This window comes from Enoplosus armatus, chromosome 18 (genome assembly GCF_043641665.1).
Source record: "Enoplosus armatus isolate fEnoArm2 chromosome 18, fEnoArm2.hap1, whole genome shotgun sequence".
Classification (NCBI taxonomy): domain Eukaryota; kingdom Metazoa; phylum Chordata; class Actinopteri; order Centrarchiformes; family Enoplosidae; genus Enoplosus; species Enoplosus armatus.
In genome coordinates, this window is record NC_092197.1 from 12,755,030 (window position 1) to 12,777,584 (window position 22,555).

The 22,555-nt window shown below is 42.8% G+C and overlaps 1 protein-coding gene across 7 annotated transcripts in view; it reads right to left on the reverse strand.

The window, feature by feature from the left end:
• Window positions 1-22,555, reverse strand: part of bcr (BCR activator of RhoGEF and GTPase) — a 76,418-nt gene that overhangs the window by 19,724 nt on the left and 34,139 nt on the right. For 4 of the 7 annotated variants that reach the window (XM_070924292.1, XM_070924290.1, XM_070924287.1 and 1 more), the window contains 3 exons: window positions 11,802-11,986; window positions 5,842-5,946; window positions 5,144-5,329 (listed from right to left, as the gene is read on the reverse strand). In XM_070924292.1, the coding sequence (XP_070780393.1) occupies window positions 5,144-5,329; window positions 5,842-5,946; window positions 11,802-11,986 (476 nt within the window). The remainder of the gene's footprint in view (window positions 1-5,143; window positions 5,330-5,841; window positions 5,947-11,801; window positions 11,987-22,555) is intronic. The other 3 variants (XM_070924289.1, XM_070924293.1, XM_070924291.1) reach the window with 1 other exon arrangement.

Sequence of the window (22,555 nt, forward strand, 5' to 3'; positions counted from 1 at the left end):
AGTAGAGATGAATAATAATTAGAACTATATCAAATAGAAAATAAGAATAAAAACTAAGTGCAATTAAACTAAAGCCAGGGGAAACAGTATACACAACCAATGTTGTACAAACTAATGTGAAGGGACATGTGCATTGTCAAGTCTTCTCAGTGCAACTTTGAAACTAGTGGGTTGCATAATCCTGGAGATTCAGCCCCGTCAGCTGAGCGTCTAAGTGACTGTATACGACTCTCAGACAATCGAAAGGAACAACCAGCGAAGGAAAGACACGGATCACAGCCACAACAACGGCACCTAACCTTGCAAAAACCGGGGCCCGTTACCGTGGAAACCAACGAGACCTGCACTGTGCTGGGGTGAGTAATTAATGATTGGTGTAACGGAGGCTATGAACGCACGTTTAGGAAGCCGGATGGCTGAATAAAACTCCACCAAACGCTGCCTGCCAGCGCTGCGATCCATCTCGACAGCGAACAAAAGGGCAATCAATTCTCCTGAACAAAAGCCAGAGGAGGAGAGAGTACAGTGGAGACGGGCTTTGTGTGTCGAGAGCCACACACACACACACACACACACACACACACACACACACACACACACACACACACACACACACCAGCAACCTTCACTCCTAACCGGAATGTATTGAATACATGATTTTACTGAAATGCATAGCTTTTCATAACCTAACTTAATGCATTATTCCTGACCTTTTAGCCCCATATGAGCCTGTGTGAAGCTTCAGTAATTTGGATTCAGGTTCATTACAACTTGGGTTTTATGGCAACAGTGCTATAATGACATCTGACGTGGCAAAAAATGAGCAGTCAGATGATCAGACAGGTTGCAAACAAGCCCACAGTTTAGCCATATTATTTAAACTTTATTTGGAGGTCAAAATGAAAATGAGTGCACCCAAAAGTGGAAAATAATCCCTTGTTGCACCGGAAAATTCTGCATGCACAACTACGGTAAGTACAGCAGGTCAAAGCTGAAATAGGAAGTTGGTCTGTAAACTATGAGGGATGTTTACACCCTAACAGTTTAGGGGAAATATAGATAGATAGATAGACAGATAGATAGACTTGTGAACATTTGCCTCTTTTTCTAACTCTGGGGTTAAAACCGGGGGCACAGAGCATTTACAGTAAGAGCCCTGAGGCTCTGGAGCAACCTGTACCAGGAAATAAGTGTTTTTTATTCTTTTTAATTTATTGCATTGTGTGAAGTAGTTACACATCTGTAAGCCAATAATTATTCTTGTCTCAAACTGACTCATTTATCCCCCTTACATCCTATTTTCAGGCATGACCCCGACCTTCCTAACCTGATCTTTGCCATCATGGGGGGGGGGGGGGGCGGATCAATTCAGGCAGGAATGTGAAGTCACAAGTTTTGTGAACATCGTTTGCACTTATGTTATCGCTGACAGTTACAATATGTGGTAGATCTTTAAAAAGTACAAATATAGCCTGGCTGCATGCCACGAGCCACCAGGAAAAAAAACATACAACTTAAATTAGTACTGCTTTTGTTAACAAATAAATTTCCTTATGTGTATTTTTCAGTTTCTCACTGATGGATTTCAGGCAGCAAAATAGCTCCAAAATGGATCTACAGTGTTTTTCACATACATCAAAACACTAGGCAGAAGTAAAATGGAGGAAGGCGAGGAGTAAAGCAATTTTCACAATCCTGCAATCCTGTGTCCTGCCCTGGGCCACACAATCTGCACCTCAGCGGAGGCCATTCAGAGCGTGACAGTTTGACTGTGGAGAGAACAGAGAGCCCGAATGTCTGCCAGCCGACATCCACACAACGCCGTGAAGGCTTACCGGGCGTACGGCTGCAGCTACAGTGTCACAGCAGAAAATGGCTTTGGGTGATGAAAGAAACTGCTTGGGTGTTTGGATTTCTCAGTTCAGGATTTGTCCTGCGTGAGAGTATGTGTGTAATCCACAGCGGAAAACAACATTAGGAAAACAGCCTCATGACAGACCACGGCCATTATAAGAGAAGGCTGGATTTAGCCACTTGGTTGGTGCGGGTGTTCAAGCAGACTGAGATATTTTCTTACAAATAGTCCGCGATGTCATATTTACATGAATAGACAGAAACAGAAAGGATGAGACCCCTCATTTACAGGTAAAACAAGAGCTGTACAGCGGTGATTTGAGATCAATGCTAACAATGACACAATGACAAAGCTAACATGTTGGTTTTTAGCATATTAACAATGTTTACCACCTTAGTTTAGCGTGTCGCCATTTTAACATTTGCTATTTAGCACTAAACATATAGTACAGCGGAGGCTGGTGGGCATGGGACATGTACCAAAGTTAATGTCAGTCCATCTCATAGTTGTTGAAATATTTCACAGCTTGGTTGTCATTATGAAATTTAAGCCTGGAAAGCATTCACTTACATTGTTAGCTTACTATGGGGAGTCACCACCTCTCAACTCTTCAATCTTGTGAATAATAACTTAAACCAGGTGTTGTAGATCCAAAATAATATGATATTAATGTATATTACTATGATTCGACATAGGCATGGACTATTTCTCACCTCCGATTTATCCAAAACCTTGCGATGAAATTATCTTTAAGAAATTTCGAAGACATCCCAGCGAGAGGCATGTTCTCCTAATAAAGGATGTTTCAGCAAGGGAGAGAAATTGTCCATCAGTAAAAGACAATGTCCCACACCCAAACAAATGATCCCTCTGAACCCCGTGGTAGTCTGTTCATCTTTTCCTCGTGCAAAGGAGGGTAGACAAGCAGACGTCCTTCATCCTTTGACACACATTGAATGCACTCACAGCTTTCACTTCTTCACTAAAAAATCTTCAACAGAGCGAAGAACGATTTGTAGGTTGGCTGTGTGAGGACAAACAAAAGATCAAGAGGTATTCTTCTTCTACATTTTCAGAGAACCAGGCTTTTTTGGACCTCCACCTCTGAAGAGAAACACTCAAAGCCAGTTTATCAGTCTGCCTGTCTGTCTTCATGCTGTAAAAACCTTGACTTTGCCGCTGTGTGTGAAGTGTGTGTTTAGGAAGAGTGTGATTTAGCCCTATTTTCAGCCTTCAAACACTTCTCCCTGACACTCATGCTCATAACCTGTCAGTGACGCTTTGCCTCTTCCTCTTTTCTCTCCGTCTCTCGCCTTCCTTGTTCTGATGTTTTATGATTCCTAAGCCCGTCTGCTCCCCTCACAGATTTCAGAGTCATGGTGAGACAGCTCTATCAGAGTTGCAGCAGCCTAAATCTACTTGCCTACCCGACTCTCACCCCCCCACCATTCCTCGCCTGTATCACCTCCTTGACTCTCATCTAATCTCTTCCTCCCTCCCTGTCATGTAGCATTTTTTCCCTTTTTTTTTTTTCTTTTTTGTCGGCTCAGCGACTTCCCCCTCCTGACTTTTATTAACTACTGTCTGGAGAGAGGGAGGGACTGGGGCAGAAACTGTGTGAGTGTGTTGCATGTCTGTTGTGTGTGTGTATGAAAGCACCAGTGTGTATGTACGGTACAAACGTGTGTGTGTGTGTGTGTGTGTGTGTGTGTGTGTGTGTGTGTGTGTGTGTGTGTGTGTACATGATGGGGAGGAAGAGCGACAAAGACAGCCAGACTCCAGATTGTCGAGGTTGGATAGGATAGAAAAAGAGTACATTTGTCAGGTTGACGTAATGGTTGAAGCCTGACAAAGAAAACAGGTAAGTGACCATCTTTGAAAATATTCGCTCCATCTCCCAATCAAAGGCCAATTCAAAAGTGTCTTTCTTGCTTTGGTGAGATCTCCTGGTCGGCTCTGGTGGACTTGCAGGTCAGAGTTCACCTTTGTTCAACTTTAACCTGTGAAAACAGTCGACCAATGAGGAGCCGCTGATGCACTAATGAGAAGTCATTATTCCAGCCGTATGTAACCATGTTTTTTACAATATTACACTATCAGAAAACTAACTGCAGCATTGCTCTCAAACACTGTAAACAGTCCACAATCACTCTGCTCAATATTTATCTATGTTTTTTACCAAACCAGCACCATGACATCTCATCTTTATTGTGGGCCAGTTTTGTTGGATGGATGTGCGTTTTTAGGAAGGAAAAAATATATAGACAAGCTTTTAAAGAAACAATTAAAAACTGGATTTTGACAGTAAAAGATGCAAATTAAATCCTAATTTCTTAACCCTAGCCCCAAAGGGAGCCTCATGAGATAAGTTAATAAGTGTGTGAGTGTGCTGGCGTGTGTATGTGTGTGTGTGTGTGTGTAAGAGAGAGAGAGGGGGGGGGGGGCTCCTATTTATAGCAGCTTCTTCGAGACACAAAGCACACTGCAGTGATGGCCTCAGCTGCCTGAGGCAGAAAGGCGGCATTGTGAAACATGACTGCACCTCCCTCTGTGTGTGTGTGTGTGCGTGGGTGTGTGTGTGTGTGTGTGCATATGTGTGTGTGTGTATATGTGCGTGTATGTTCCAGTATAAGTGAGTCTGGGGGGTGGGGGTGGGGGTGGGGGAGAGAGAGAGAGAGAGAGAGAGACACTCGTGGGAGAGGAGCAGTTTGGGAGAGAATTAACAAATGATTCATTGTGGGTTAATTGACCCATTGTGAAAATGATTAAATAGACCCAGTGTACGTTTGGCCCCGACATCTTTGGCAGAAACTACTGGAGGGTAGAGGGAGAGTGAGAGAAAGAGCGAGAGAGCGAGCGGCTGTTGAGGAGGAAATAGGAAGAAAAGGACAATTCAGATTCAATTTGTCCAAATTTGAAATGATAAAGAAGAGCATCACTACAGAAATCAAATCTACATTTTGTTTTATTGATTTATTGAATTACCCTGACAGATTCTGCTTCTGAAAGCCTCCTAATTCAAGAAACGACAGTACTGTGAGTAACGTCACTCTAGCACAGGTTTTGCTTTGGGACTGCGTCCACAGGTCAGAAAACATAGCTGTAGCACCCTGAATGTCTTTTCTAATGCTGTCAACTTTTTTTGGGTGCCCAATGTTGTCACTTTGATTAAGGCTAACGTCAGGCAGTTACACCCAGGGATGTTTTCTGCTGTCATGGGCACAGACACACAAACTACAACCCCAAACGCCCCATCCCCTCGACTAATCTCTTCCTTTTTTTCCTCACCAGTTTCTGGAAGAGGTCCCCGACTCTCTGGTGGTGGCTCCACTGCTGGACGCGGGGAAAAAGTCCATCGTAGAACTCCCGGTGGATCTCATAGAGCTCAGGCACTTTGAAGAAGATGGTTTCTATCTGGGCCACAGTGAGCACGGGCTGTGACGTCGTAGCTGCAGCTTTCAGAGGCTTCATAGGCTGAGAAGAACAAAGAGTGGAGATGACAGGTGTAAAAGTTGCTTTTGCAGAGCAACTTTGTGGGAACTTGTATGCACATTTAAAAAGTTCTGATCTGCTTCTGTAAGTAGTAAGGCCAAGTACCCTCAATCATATTATCTGACTAGGAACAAAACATTGGCTGCATAAATAGGAAGTACCATTGTTGGTACGGGTGCTGGCCGAAGTGAAGTGAATGTTTGGCTACAAATGTAGTGTACAGCAAAAGCCAGCCAGTAAACGAGGATCCGTCTTGTTACCATGTTCCATTCGCATTTTGCACATACATCTAGTGGCACCAAAATAAACTTCATAAAGTGTGAAGAGTCTATCACTGAATAATTGCAGACTTATGTCAAAAAAAGTCCATACTGAATACTCATAATCAATTGACCTAATGCTAATAAGATTCTACTGTATAATATTGCTATATGGTATGTGTGTGTGTGTGTGTGTGTGTGTGTGTGTGTGTGTGTGTGTTTGTGTGTGCTCACCAGCAGCAGTGCCTCCAGGTGACTGAGGTATGTTTCCTCGGTGGCCAAGATCCCGGACAGGACCCACTTCCTCATCTCCAAACCCTTTTCCAGGTCACATTCAGTCTGTAACAAACACACCGCTAAAAAGTTAAAACAATATCCAACATTACAATTTTAATCCATTATATGTATGTGCTCACTATACTACGGAGTTTTCACTCTGGAAGGCACACAAGTTGATTATTTTGTGTTTGATACCAATCCTTATGTCAGCTGGTAAAAGGACCTCTAATATGACTTGTTTGTAAATGTCAAATTGAAGGGTTCCTAGCTCTTAGCTGAGCTTGAAACTCCGGCAGGTTTGTGCCACAGTCTAGAAAATCAAACAGCAACAGTTGCACCTTCTAGAAATCCTCCCTGGTCCCCTCCCCTCAGCCCAGTCAAGGCTCACTGAGGATTACGGACATGAAAGAAAACAGAGAGACAGAGAGATTCCTCGGGCTGTCTTGTTTAACCACAAACTCTGAAATAACTCAAACAGGCAGGGTCTCCCGTGGGAGCAAGGTTGGCGTATAAATATGCGTCTGTGCACACACTCACTCACACACACACACACACACACACACACACACACACACACACACACACAGTGAGCCCAGGTTGGGACGTGGACACTTCCGGTCCCTCAGGCTATGAGGAGGAGGAAAGAAAAGAAGATAAAACAGGGAGGAAGGGTGAGAGAGAAGAAGAAGAGATGGAGAGGGAGAGCAAGACAATGCAGATTCAGTCTAATTAAGTGAGGAGAGAGAAAAGAAAGATGGCAAAATATCATGAAGACATGATGGAGGGGAGACAAAGAAAAAGGGTAGGACAACATTTTAACTTGGAGCTACACACTGAACCTTAGCATAATGGCAGGATTTCTGTTTCTATGCCTCTTTAGCTGGGAGTGACGCAAAGAGAGAGAGAGAATAGCTGGATCATTGACGCAGAAATCTGTGTCATGCGTGCCAGATTTGATATGCCAAAAAAGTTGATCTGGAAAAGTCCCCTTCTGAGTGACATTCCTGGGATCCACTGCTAGTGTGAACAAAAGCCATAAGGATCCTGGATCAAGAACAACTAACACATTTCCTTAATGTCCTTTAAAGCAGTACTGCCCCCCTCTCCTCTTGCCTATCAGGAGCTGTCATGTCAAGAGTATCTTCTCTTACCGTATAGACATGTAGGCATGTTTACACAGCGGTCATATGGGTTCTACATGAGAGAGGGGCTAAAGGAAGGTTAAAGTGATCGGGATTCAGGCAGTGACACCTAAATGCCTACAGTATGTCCATTGAAACAGTTATTGGTCGCAGTAGCAGTTTCTCCTGTCCATACGGGCCGGGACGAGATCCTTTCTTAACGCGATTCCAATGGAGAAGATGAGGATAAAATCCTCCTTTTACAGCCAAGCGAAATGTCAAAGCTGATATGAAGTAAAACTGCACCATTTTTGAGTTTGTCTGTTTGTGTCTGTGTAAGTTAAGCCACTTGTAATTCTACACCTACACGTCCACACAGCAGAATTCAAGCACTGTACAAATATGCATGCTGAAATGATGTACAGTATATTCTTGTGAGCTGAATTTGAGCATGTACTGTGAGTACTTGGATGTCTGTGGGTGTACGACGTGCATTTATTTAAATAGCGGGGGTAAACGGTTTCCATGGACACTGCATAAGCAGACGCTAGCACGGGTCTAAGGGGACTGTTATAGCCCAGAAGATTATGAAACGGTCCAGGATTATTACAGAGTCCATTACACAGGAGTCCATCATCAGCTTGGTTACATGATTTAAAATCAACAAACGCATCCTGCACACCGTAAATCTAGACTTAAGTTCAGCAACTTGATTGAAGTTACTGAAATCAATTTAAAATAGCACTCAGCATTTAGACTTTACTCTCTGTGGTTACAGTTCTATTTACAATCAATAACCATGAGCTGAGCTTTCAACAAGACAGGTGTGTCCAGGATTTGAAGATGCTATGCTGCACTTCTTAGCCTCTTAGCCGTCAACACAGAGGGTGTCATTGTACAACTCATGATTATTTGCATTATTGATTAATCTCCTGATTATTTTCTCGATTAATCTACGTAAAACAGAGATCCTCACAAATGAGAAGCTAAAACCAGGAAATATTTGGCGGTTTTGCTCGAAAAATGACAAAATTAAAATGAGTTTTCTGTTTAATCATTGCAGCCATACTTTTATTTTATTTTACTGTATTTTATTAATATAGTTTGCAGAAATCAGGCACAGACTACTAGTAGAATGGGACAGTATTCAAAGTGTATGCATGTTCTCCTCCTCTTCCTCTGACTGTTTATCCTGTCTCGATCATTAATACTTCTTCTGTATATTTTCTCTCTTTTACTCTTTCTTTGTGTCTTTCTTAGGTGAAGGATGAAGTAAATGTATCTGACAGACATGTATTATGCATCACGCAGAGCTGTCTGGGGATGTGTGCTGTATATAATAATATCTGTTTCCCCTGAAAAAAAGCTCTACTTGCTCATTATGTATAGACTCTAAGACAACCAAAAGCGGAAAAAGTTTTCTCTTTTCATATTAAGAGTGCAAATAAAAGCGTACTGAATGTAAATAAGTAATGTAACTATGAGTTATGATTGCACTTAAATGGATTACACCACATCGCAGCAGCTTTGAATTTGTCTGTCTCCACCGACTTAAAAGGGAAAGCCTGGGGCAGCAACGGAGCCCCCCGAATGTTCGTGAATTAATAAAAAATGAATGAATCATTGCTGAGCTACAAGTATCAGCATGAGCTATGTGACTTTACCCTTGCAGGATGTGCCGGTGCCGCCGGTGAAAGAACACCAGAAACACGAGGGCCTATTTGAAGCATCAAGAACGTTTGGAGCAAATCAGGGAAGACTGAAACATTCGGCCACATGTTACTGAACTAGCAGAGGGGAGACGGGAGCAATAAAGTGTTTATTCATCGTTTCAGAGCCCAGACGACTCCCCTAGGAAGTACCCACATCTCCAGACATATCATCTTTTATTCATTGCCGTGGCAACTAATGAGCCCATCTCTAGGTTCAGACTAAAAGGGTGTCTGGCTGCATTTTTTTGGTAATCAAAAAAAACAAAAAAAAGACACATTTTCCCTGCTCGGGATAAATTTGGCTATCTGTGTCTATGTTTTCACATCTAGTGTGTGTAAAAGAGTCATCAAAAGATAATATTTCACATTTGAACCCGCACTTAAACCCTTTCAGCACACACAACACCCCTCAGTGGTGGCTCCACCTAACAGGATTTAGGAATTCAGATTTGCCTCTGATTTGTTTATGCAAGGGTAATGTTCGTGGGAGATACATGAGAATCAATACAAACAGTGTTTATTTGACAAGCGCCCCGGTGTAGCTCAGGAGGCACAGATAGAAACTGAGCAGCAGCGACTGTAATAACATTATTCTCCAGCTCTCTCTCTCTCTCTCTTTCCCATGGAGGATAGGAGACTCGTATAAACATTCAGAGGCAGGTTGGACAGGAGAGAAGTGGCAATGCATGCCCTGTTCACCACTTTATTAACCCTTTTCAATTTTCATTTTTCATATTCTAATCTGTTTAGTATCCTGTTCTGCCATCCCTCGCTTTCTGAAATGCTTAATGTGATTGCTTCCTATCTCCACATGTCTGCTATGTAATGGAGATGTCTTAGAATTATCCGGTGCTGCAGGAGGAAGACAGGTTTTTTTTTTTTTTAAACGCAGTATTAAACTGCACTTCAGCCAGATGTGATAGATGCTGACAGAGTTGGTGTCTGCAGGGGTTCTCTAGATAGGATGTTCGCAATGCCGCATCACGCCACGACTTCAATTGCAAGGAAACAAGCTGTGCAATCAGTAAATGTATCACACATTACAGATGTGATAGAGCATAAGAGGGAGATTTCAATGTTTCACTGAAGTTGGTCATCTAGAGGTTTAGAGGTTGAGTAGGAAAAGATGAGGGAGCAAAGAAAACAAGGAGGATTCAGCTATATTGATATAAATTAGGGATCTACAAGAACACAGAAAACGGCTCACAGCTTAAGAGGAACTGTGGGGGTACACCGGTGGCCGAGGGGTTTAAGGCACTGACCATAAAGTGCAATGTCCCAGGTTCAAATCTGGCCAAGGAGCTTACTTAAGGTCAAGAAAAATACTTAAAGAATGATGAATTCTGTTTAACTTGGTGATGAAAGAATAATACCATGGGCTCTGGCTGTCCTTGATTGACCTACAATTATGTGTCACACTGTGCACTAGGATTATAAGATATAATGTGGTCAGTGTTTTTAAAAAAATAAAAAAACATGACAGCACAGTCCTCATACTTCAGCTGACTTCCGATCAGTGACCCCCTCTTTTCTCCCCCTTCAGTGCAGAGAACGGTCAGATAATGAGAGAACAAGAGCCACTGAGGAAAATTAAATCTGCAGTATTGCTGATGGTGATGACTCATCACAGTGACATCATAAAACCATCGGCTTCCGCTGAGCCAATCAGAGCTTGTCTGGACTCTGACTCATCAATTAGAGAAGCAGACTGGGAGGATGTCTGAAGAGTGGTTGTCCAAGGGCAAATCAAGGACGATGGTAACTCCATTTTCATGGCGGTTATTGAGAGCATGTCTGGCTGCGTGGAGAATTTGTTGACGGATAATTAATGTTTGGCTGTATAATATATTCAACTGACCGTCAGATGCTGCCGCTGCTAACCCTAAAACACACATACCCACAGCATCAGGTTTGTTCAGAGATTCTGCCTGTAAACATGAGTTTACTCAGCAAATTGTCTTCAGTCTCTTCTACAATAAATTTAGCATTCTGCCCTGAGAGAAGAGGCAGAGATGACATGATGTGTGTGTGTGTGTGTGTGTGTGTGTGTGTGTGTGTATACATTAAAATCGGCGAGAGTTCCAAGATCACAGGTCAAAAGGCTGGATGGGACTCGTCATTTATTGGCAGATTCGAGCCATCAATCAGATTGACAGGCACTCGCTCACCAGCTCAGACAGTGAGCAAAGACAGAGGGGGCGGAGGAACTGACACTGCTTCATGACCACTGATGCGATTACTTCCTCCAAGGGCACAGTGGAGAGAGAGGCAGTATTAGCCTATTACGTTCTCCCACAATGCCCTCTCTATCCTAATCGAACATATGGCTCCAGCATGTTGGTCTGCTACCTACAAAAGCAGATGTACCTTTGGTGCAAAACATAATGTGGAAATGGTGATGATAGGAAAAATATTAATACAACTGAAAAATATATAATTAATAAATAGGAAAAAAAGACTGTAGCATCCATGTTCATTTTCGTCTTTGCTGACACTGGGGTTGTGTGTGCGTGGGTGTGTGTGCATGTGTGTATCCTCGCCATGGTAACCTTTGAAGAGCACCCGACGTCATAGATCACTGGTTTTCTCTCCGCAGACAAGAAGAAGCACAGGAGGGAGGGTAAGAGGATGAAGGCAGCCACGGGGGTGATGGAGGTGATAGGTAATTCTGCCTAATACCCTGGATGAGGAAAAAGCCATACTCTTAAGGCGGATGAGTTTCTTCACCGGATGACTGCTTCTGGGGTTATGAGGCAGGAGATATTGTCCTCTATCAATCCTCTCAAATGGCAGATTTGATTTCTTGTCAATTGACAGATTTTTGACGGAGCGGGATTGCTCTAAGAATAGATTAGCCCACTTTCTGCACTGTATTGAGGTCAAAGTATGTACATATTGGCACCTATTGGCAGCCATGTTTGTAGAATTGTATATTCATGTGGTTTATGCTTTGTATCAGAAGTAAAAGAAAAAATCCTTCACAGCTTTGGTTTGTTTTTTGTAATTTTCTGCAGCTGAGATGCTGCATTACCTCAAGGAAGAAAAGGCCAACAATTAAGAGATGGCGGGATGGCATACTGACCGATTTCGAGGACTCCAACGATCCAGAGGAGAGGGTGTCCCGACTGCTGCGGCTCTTGGAGCTGAGGTGCGGTGAAGACGACGGTGAGTCGTCGATGTACGGCAGGATGTCGTGGTGCCTCCGCTGCTCTTCGGCGCGGTCTGCATCGTAACCGTACGAGGGAGGGGTCCCTGTGAAATGACCATCTGTGACGGAAGAGAGCAAAACCTGAAGTTAGTGCCTTTAACATTCTTTCAGCTTTCTTGATTGTGTCTGCTTTATGAGACAAATTCTCGTTTACGGTGAATAGTATAGAGATATAAAACTAGCATTTGTCGAAGCCAAACAGTCTCCTGGCACCATAATTACATTTATTTTACAACACACAACTTTACTGAGCTTCAGTCTAACCAAAATCCATTAATGTTACCTGCGCCTTTACAATACACACTGGTTAGATTCATGTCTTACATTAGGCTGGTTGGCCTCGTGCTCACAGAGGGTTGTCGAGTGTATTGCAGAGTTAATTTCCAACACTAATTAATGCAGGTCTAGAAACTGGGGCACCCAAAATGAGCTTCCCCCTGCATCTTTGTTCACGCATTCATACAAAAACATAAAGCTCTCAGAGGAAGGCACTTAAGGAGGCTGCAAAACTATAAACTGGGTCAAGGTTCAAATAATTTGAACACCGAGTGCAGCCTCTCCAGGGAAATTTTCAGCAACCTCCGTCTGACCTGCTTCTGTGGTGGGCACTATCACTTTCTCTGAGGGGAAAACAGCAGCTCAGCCAGCACAAAGTGGTTTTGCACACGATCACGTGCGCTGCCCTTTGCCAGGAGAGGTGGGAGAGACAGACAGAACTAGAAACAAAGGTCAGAAACTCCAATTTGACTACAAATGACTTTGTTTGACAATGTCACACTCAGTGAGGTGATGCATTTCATTGACATCCCAAGAGGAGTTCAAATTGTTACGGCTTCCAGGAGGAGAGAGTACAGTCAGCGGTTCGGGGAATCTGGTGTGTAACAGCTGAGGGGGAAGACATCATGCATCTCTGAATGTCACAGAAGACCTTTTGCGCATCTCCTCCCACTCCTACATTCAACAGAGCCGTACTTCTTCTTCTCCGATAGCTGGCCGGGGCCTCCTCTGTGCTGACTCACACTAATAACATGGCACGGCACTTCGCTCCACAGTCAAAAACAAACACACAGAACACACTCCAGTTCACACCAATTATAAGCATTATGCAGCTTTAAAACAGATAACATAACATAACATCTACTTAAGTCCTTTTTTGTGCCTCTATGGCATCTACAGTCTCTCTTTCATTGTGTTTTATGAGCGTTTGTCTTACACCAGCGCATACACAGACATATGCTCTTAAAGTCACAGGTCACAGTGTGAGGGAAAAAAAGAGAGGAAGAGATAGAAAGAACAATGCCAGTGTGTCCAGGGCCCGTCTGACCTTCAGCCCACCCACCGCTCGCTTGCTCCGCGTACTCGTAGCTGCCTGTGGGCGGGTGCTGCCCACTGCGCCTGCTTTGACCAGCGGCATCCTGCCAGGCAAAGACCAACATAGAGGCTCTGTGTGTGAGTGTGTGTGCAAACAGTCTCTTCCCACAATGCCAAACCTCACAGCAAACCAAACTGAGTAGTGTACTACACATTCTTCATTCATTTTTAGCCTTAGTATATGCCACTGCTGTTATTTTGCAACCCCTGCACATATGCTGATATTTATATATTTCACAATTTCCACAGGCTCCTGCTTAATATGTTTTTGTGTTCATTAACACCTTCCTTCATCTTCTCCTTCTGCTTTTTCTTTGTTGTATCCTTTTCTAACTTGCAGTGCACTGACTGACTGACTTGCACTGTAGTGTAATTTTAGGTGTTTACAAAGCACATACATACACACACACTCAGCCTGTAGCAACGTGCAGCTATCTGTATTTATGTCAGTTAGCACTACTGAGTTACCAGATCTAACCTTCCAGAGCAGGACAAAATGCTAACAAAGAAGACCACGTACATTTTTAGGACTGATTCAGGGTGTGGATGTGAAACACACAGTGGGAAATGAGTGAGTGCTACCCTGGCATGTTTTTTTTTTTTTTTGGGTTTCCCAACCCCACCTCTGTATATTCATGTTAGGGAGCATGACATCTCCAGCTGACTTTGTTTTAATCTTAATAACCACCTTGCTTTGGAAAAATGTTGTCCCTCGAAACACACTGAGGGTGTGTGTATATGCATATGTTTGTGTTGAATGCCTTTAGTGCCCACACAGCCCTGAGGCCAGAAATATCGAGCTTCCAAAGAACCATTTTTAGGCCGTGACCATCTCTTGGCTAAAAGAGAGCACACTCACAGGCCTAAAACCACAATCATGAATAATAATGATAAACTATAGAAAAATGAGGCAGAAATGCCAAATGAACCACCGTGGCTCTGACTAAACTGTGTGTCTTCTGGGGAATGCGTGCCTCTAAGGTACAAAAAGCATACAAAGGCTACAAGGTAAATATCTCCAGTTTATCTGCTTCTTACAAATAAAACAATCCAGAAGTTTTCTTTCATAAACAAATTAAGGACTCATAAAATAATTACTGATCCGGTAATCTGCTAGTAGGCTTGCCTAACATAGTGTTCATGTATCATCTTAGCATATAATTTACCTGCAATTTATGTCCGCACATGTGGAACATGTGTGTGCATGACCAGCAGTTTCCAAAGGGGAGGGACTGAGCTTTACAAGTCGGTTAATGGGTCACTATAGCCTGTGGTCGTCAAACACCAGTCTGTCCACGTCTGACCTCATCCAGGCCCAGACGCTGCTCCTAACGTCGCCTTGAGTCAGTTTCTCTCAGTCTGTCTTTCACGCTCTTTGTTTTATATGCCTCTACATCTCTGCGTATATCTAACTGCCTCTTTCTTTATCTTTCGCTGACACTTCTTTCTCCACTCCTTGTGAAGAGATCGCCTGTGTTTCCGCTGATTTGTGGCCTCCACAGCTGGCCTCTTAATCCTCATACTGCTCACAGATCAGCATCTTCCTCTTCCTGCTCTGAGCTGCCCCCCCCCCCACCCTCTTGTTTCCCAGACGATCCCCCTCAGGAAAAGAATAAACTGCAAATATGACTAACACATATGCCTATAGAGCAGGTGAAATACACACACACACCTTATATCATTCTCCAAAAAACAGTCTGCCTATTGATTTCTTCCTGGAGCTATTGGCAAAATAAAACAACCAAACTCTGCTTTAAACCACAGGAATAAAACATACACACACACACATTCCTGTAAAATGTTTACATGGAAACAGTGTTTGGGAGGGGAACAGGTCCTGCTTTCCTGCTGCAGGTGGAAAACTACAATCACACTGGGAATAGCTGGTGCTCCGCTGCCATGGCAACACGTGGGTCTTTCCAAAACAATGCCAGAGGCAGGGCAGGGGTATCAGGGTGTCATGTGACAAAGATCTGTTGATGGGACGTCAAATACTGTACATGGGAGCTGTTTGCCACTGCTGCGTGCTGTACATGATGCACATCAAGGGATTTTCTGGAGCCTATTTACTTATATTTGAGCAGATCGTTCTTGATTTAAATCATAATTTTGCCAATTTTACTTTATTCAGAAAAAATCTGCTTTTTTGAGAAGCTTGACACCACATGTCTGTGTAACTATTATAGAGCTAGACCCAGGAGATGGTTAGCTTAGCTTAGCTTAGCATAAAGAGTGGATGCACAGGGAAACAGCTAGCCTGGCTCTGCCCAAATGTAAGAAGATCTGCCTACTACAGTTGCACCTCTAAACTCACCATTTAACATGTTAAACCACAACTTGATGTTCTTACACTTGTGTTTTTGTACAGATGAAACAAACAAGATGTAAAGTGTTAGCAAGTGGGATTTAGGGATGCCGGATAGAGCCTACCACATACAGTAAGTGCCTTATTGCAACCAGACGTCATTTTGAGAGGCCACTCAACACATTGTCACTATTCATCCTTTGTCTTATGCTAACCGTCACTTATTCTCTCTTTATTCTCATACCCCTTCTCGCTGCCCTTTTCTTTGACTGTGTCTCAGTCTTTCCTTTTTCACACATACATGATACAGTGCTAAAGTGCAGTAGCGTAAAACAATGAATGAGCTAAACCACCATTTGCCTCACTCCTCACAACTACAAGGAATTAAAAGGCTTGTCTGAGTTTAATTGTGAAAATGAGAGCTGTGGCCAACAGACAAAGGAAACAATTCTTGCCCAAAGCCCTGCAATGCTCTGTGTGGCGCTGCAGGGAAGGAGGGGAGAAAGTAAAAACGAGGAAACAAGCAACTGTTAGGACAGAAATAATTAAGAAAACTACAATAAGAAAGTAAATGATAAATAATAGAGAGGACAGAGACAATGCGACTGACTGAGAGCCATGAAATTAGAGGGGGAGAGAGAGGGAGCGACCCTCAAAGGAGGCATAAGATATCCTCGATAGTGAGAGCTGCCTCTCCATCCCCCATCACGCTTTCCACTCAGCATGGCCGTCATAAATCTGCCTCGGCTGCTGACGCCTTTATTGGAGAACGCCTTTCGTCCTAACACTGCCAACATAACCCCACCTCTGGCTCTTTCTCACACACACACACACACACACACACACACACACACAATTACAAATCCATTCACACACTTACCTTAAAGCCCCACCCAGTCCCATAGGATCCTAATGTTACGCTACAACACTCAGATCCCTCTCTCTTAATCCAGCTATTTGATGAGAGAGGAGAATGTAATCAGAGATCGAATTATGTGTTTTAATGGCTTCCTCCAGCCCCCCCCCCCCAAACTTAAATCTGATTCATATACAGTGTGATGATAGGCCAGAATAGGTTTGGGAGGACTAAGCTTATTGAAGGGGCCAGGTCTGGATACCGGAGATAAATAAGATGCACCCCCTGTCTCTTAAATAACACTGCAATTTTCATTACTGCCCCCCCAAAATGGCGTCAAATATATATGCAGCACTGTACTGTAAACTATGATGGAGAGGGAAGTGGGGAGTTGCCACAAGGAGAGGTAAAGAAAAAGAGAGCTGGCACCCCTTCCCCTGAGTTCCTCCATCCCCTAAATATCCAATTTAGAGACAATTTAACACAGAAGAGAGGGGGCTGGCAGACGAAAGTGGAAAGCGGTGGAAATTAAAGTGAAGCCTCAGCTACAGTGTCGCTGAGGGAGTTAGGGGGGTGGGGAGGGTGCAGACATGCCGTCAAATGAACTTGAACACAGCGTTTCTGCCGTAATCCTCCTGCGGCTGCACAGACACTTGACAGCAGCTAATTTGATAAATGTCACTATCTTGTCATTAGAGGGTGGACGTAGTTGCTATAAATTGTATGGGAGGCTATATTCTTAAAGTCCTCAATATCTGCATTTCAGCCATGTAAATCTGGAGGTGTGGCTGCTTTGTACTTACTTTCTTTACAGAATTGCTGTGAAAGATAAGACTGCCTTGGATTCTATGTAACAAGCAAACAAGTGAGTATGTGGCTTCACAAATCACCGTCTCTGCAGAGGCAATGTGCCTCAGGAAGCTTATTTTATTTCATGAATTTATTTTTGTTTATTGCTTCTTTGAGAGGACCAATGAGGACCACACATTCCCTATAAGAATGACTTTCCTCATCTTCTTTTTCAATTGTAGTCAATTCATCATGATACATTTTCACCAATCACAGCCGGCTGACGTCTATCTGCTGGTGAACTCCTTGTTCCCGTTTCCCGGCATTACTAACATTACTCGAGTTGAGAAATCATAATAAACCAATTTGTTTCCTGGAGGTAATCTCTTTGCCTCAGCGTTGATAATCTCTGTGGAAACGACCCAGCAGCAGCAGCAGCCGGTTTCAGTTATAAAGCTGGGATGATGGCCAAGTCAGAGACGCTGCTCCTTTAAAAACAAACAGCGCCCCCTGCAGTGACGCGATCATCCTTTTGTCTCCGGTTGGAGGGATGAGAGGCAGAACAGGGATGAAAGAAAGAAGCTACATAGGAAAGGGCATGACCTGAAATCACACCCCTGGAGGAGGAGAGAACAGAGAGATGAGCATGTGTGCGCATGCAGTCATGCTGTGTTCACTGTGAGGCTTCACAATGCTACAGTTTGTGCTATGAGCTTTTTTAGATATCTAAACGTTATGTGGTTTTGTGTGTTTTCCTAAACTCCTTGTGGGGACAGACGCAAACTGTTTGTCCATGTTTCTCCGTGTCTCTGCCACAGAGAAAGAAACTATGTCACATTTGATGAGCATTGATGAGTTTGTTTCACCTGCAGCATTGCCTGTGGCTGCTTAATATACCGTGATCCAAAAGAACGACTTGTTAAGTATTAAAACTCGCTGCAGTTTTCCTGAGATGCTGACAGTTTTCAGCTTCATGAATTATTTCTTGAATGGGTCTGCTTTGTCTGAGGGCTGTGGACAATTTTCTGCAGGTGGCAGAGAAGAAGTAAAAACAAATGTTATATGTTGAATTAAAGACATTTAAAGGGGAACTCATTTTACACATCCAAGTCTGTTTATAGGTCTAGGTTGGGTCTGAAGACTACAAGTTTCAAAACAAAATCTGTGGAGTTAGAAAGAAGTGAGTTTACCAGACTTCGGGAGTCCGCTCCGCATCGCTTCTTGAGGCTAGCGGCTCAAGGCTACATTAGCTGCTACTTGAATAACACACCTGAATATCTGTCACTGAACTGACAGCAGTCGATTTGCATTGTGGGTAATGGGTAATTCGTCTCAAAGTTACAGTCAAACTTCACTAAACCTTAATGAAAGCATATATGCTTATAAGATATTTGAATTCTATGTTTCATGAGCCGCATCCAGAGTTAGAGGAGATTGCTGTCAGGTGTAAAATATGGGAAAGTAGACAAACAGGGAGACAAGGAACAGAAACATTATTTGATAAAGAGGAAGGCAAATGAAAAGAGACAGTAGGAGGAAGACCAAAGTACAGTAGAAATAAAGACATGGACACAAAGATAATTACACAACCAATCATACAGACGTCCACAAAGTCCGTGAATGACGTGACGTATGTGTGTTGTGTCAGCTTCCCCTCGGCGCTGTGTGTTTTACATCCTCCTCTATACTCTCCCATCTCTGATTCAGTCTACATCTTTTGTATTCTCTCTCCATCCTGACGCCACTTCCTTTGATCACACAAGACTTTCAAGGAGAGCACTCCTGTCTCAGTGGACACATGCTCAACACACACACACACACACACACACACACACACACACACGTTCGACCCTCATCCTTCCAGACAAACCTTTGATTCAACAAGCGCCTGTCGTGTCTTCTCTGTCAACTGCTAAAGTCATTAGGAAAGAGACTCATTACCCCGACCCCCGAAGCATTATGGGGGAAATAAGCGTTCAAATTGCTGCAAAATCACACAGAGACTCTGATTAATAATACAGCATGCTAAATTACTCCACTCTGGAACACGGACGGCGCTCATTAGACTGCGGTTTCTACGGGCAAAAGATGGTAAAGTGTGATGAAAAATAGAAGATGCTTGGCTTTTAGGTTGTTAAGTCAGCAAATGGTAGACTATGGGAATTTTAGCGTACAGGGGTAATGATGGGTGTTTAGTGGTATTTATGATATGTGCATTGTCTTGCTCGCTGCATCTGATGAAGGTAATCACAGTAATAACACATTCTTATCCCTGCTCCACTCTCCATTGACATCACACAAGAGGAGAGCTTTCTTTGTTTCTGTAACTTTTCTTCTTCTAAATACTACCTTTCCTCAGCATCTCTTGCCCTTCGTTGCATCTCTCTGCTTTCCTCTCATTTCCTCTCCATGTTGGCCTCTGCAGGAGCCAGCCTGCGATCGCACCACGGCGGTAAATCTTGAGGGCAGACCTCAGCCCTCTGACACTCTCTTTAATGCATCATGAGCACCGCAGCGATTGCGTGAGTTTCTGTGTGGGCGGAGAGCAGCCTCATTAATTTATCTACACTGAAGCTGGCACTTAAATCTCCATGGCTATCTGCAAAACACTCTGCGGTCCATCATAAGTAATGTGTGGGTTTTAAATGCTCTAATGTGCTCAATAAAAATAGACTGAATGGGACTGACAGGGATGCTGTTTCTTTATCTTTGCAACAGTTGTTAAACTTGGTTTAAAGAAGCTAACAAACACCCCAGTAGGCCAAAGTTCAACTGAAACAATTTATCCTGACTGAATTCAATGTCATCAAGTCATGAAAATCATTTTGTGCAAACCACAATAAAAGATTACGATGACAACTCCTTTCACATACGATAAAGTCTGGATCAACTATGTAGAAGAAGCTAAAAATGTGCGGCTAAACAATTTGGCTGAAACTCAGTAGAAAACAGTGGTTGGGCTCAACATGACCTATAAAACTCATTGGTAAAAAGTTTATTATGTGAAAGGTTTTTAAATCTGTTGCTTTGCATAAAACAAACGTATCTCCTGGCTTGGCTTTCTATAAAGTATGCTTAGAGACAACTGAAAGGCTATTAAGAACAATGTAACAGCAATGAATGACAGCTAACTGCTAGCACAAGCCGGTGATGCTAACCGGCTAAATGTTTGTTGTTTATTTGTCTGCTAAAGATAGAACTGGATCCTAATTTTTGAGGCTGAAACCAGTATTGATATTTGGGAATTAAAAACATTTGATGATGATATAATGGTGTCACTACATCAAACATTTGCCTTTTCTGTAATGCAATTTCTTGTTACTTATCTTCCAAGATATTCTCACACCGTTATATCTGCAATAAGCTAATATCAACCGATACATTGTCTCGGCTAATTTATTTATTTGTAAATGGAACTAATTAGTTCTAACAACACTCACAGTCTACAGCCACACTAGTAGCTCTCATTTGCCAATTAGCACTCAATACAAGTACAACTGAGGCTGATGGGAATGTCTATTTAGAGAGATGTGCCGCATAACATATCAAGATACGGTATAACAAAATACTATCACACAATCACAGGTGTTAAGTGTTTTCATGTGTCTGTGGCTGGAGGGTGGAGGCAACTCAAGGCCCCAAGCAGAGCAAAGGTCAGAGGTTAGAGGTTAACGCATTGGAGGAGTGGGGACAAAGGTCACATGGGTTTTCTGTTACTGTGTGTCTCCACGTGTGTGTTTGTGTATCCGAGCAGGCGAGCTGAAATCCAATTACCAAACAGTATTACTACTTCAATCAATAAAATCACCAGGTAGGAAATGCAGCCTGGCCCTTATCAGCTAGTGAAAACACATTAAAAAACATCATCACATCATGTCTTGAAATCATGAAAGCTACACAGTTGTATAGGTGAGCCTTTAAATAGAAATGTACAGCTAAATCTGTCTGTGTCGGTTCTGAAATCTGGAAAGAGTGAATAATAGGTGTCGTGCTGCTGTGGAGGTATTATGATACACAACATGAAGTGAAGAGGGTGGGTCTGTGGGCTGGGGATTCATTGTTTTCCATAAGTGTTTCCAGACAGTCAAGCTAAAAGTCAGTTTCTCCCTTCCAGTTGGCATCTTTGTATAATAGTACTCTTCAATTTTAAACGCACTACATTTTCTAAATCTCATCTCTGTATTGATCTCACCCTGAAGACAACCATCCTCCACATTTCATTTGGCTCTGTTTTAGCAGCGCACAGAGAGGAATAAAAGTAACGTCTTGCTCCTGTTTCATTTCATCCGGTCTGACAGAGCCTCAGGATGTGGAAACAGAAGTAAAACGCTTGTTCCACGTCAATGTCTGACGTGTGATAGAAATTTTGACACTTTAAAGTTCTCATTGATGAGTGCACTGCCACAACTTGCCATTTGGGTATGATTTGAGACACCATGCTGACAGCTGGCGAAGACAAATGATTGAGCAACAATATATGACAGTCCACAGTATGTTGCAAATAAAAGGTAGATTATCTGTCTGACAAGTCGATGTTCAACAGGGGTCTAATTACTATTAACACGTCTTTTCAGTCTAAAATGGATAATTGTTGAGTTTTATTTGTTATTTTCAGATCCACATACACATGTAATACCACTAATACCCATATTACTACAACTACTACCAGCATACTTCTATTTGGTTTCTTAGGTTACTTTGAAAATAGGCCTGATGTGATACTATACAAACACTCGACAATAACTAATACAATGTAATGTTAAAACAAGTCAATAACTGTATCATTTACACAATTTATTTATTTTTAAGCGGTTGGCATTGGTGGAAATCAATATATGGCACATTTTTACTCATTTACTCATGTCCTGTAAGTACAATTTCAAAGTACTATTATGGATTAAGGTGCAGTGGCTAGCACTGTCAGAGAGAACATTTGCATGTGTGGGTTTTCTCCTACAGTCATGCAGGTTAGGTTAATTGCAGACTCTAAATCGCCTGTAGGTGAGAGTGTGAGCGTGAATGGTTGTCTGTCTCTGTGTGTCAGCCCTGTGACTTGACTGGCGACCTGTCCGGGGTGTACCCCGCCTCTCGCCCGATGTCAGCTGAGATCTGCTCCAGCACCTAGCAACCCTGGATGGTGATGGATGGATGAATGGATTACAAATTAAGATACCCAGCAGTATATAATATACAGTTAACATTAGCTCCACAGTTAGCAGCCTCAACATTAAAATGATGCTTACATCATTGCTGCATTGCTTAAAAGATATAATCCAGTAATATATATTATTCTGAAATGGGCCATTC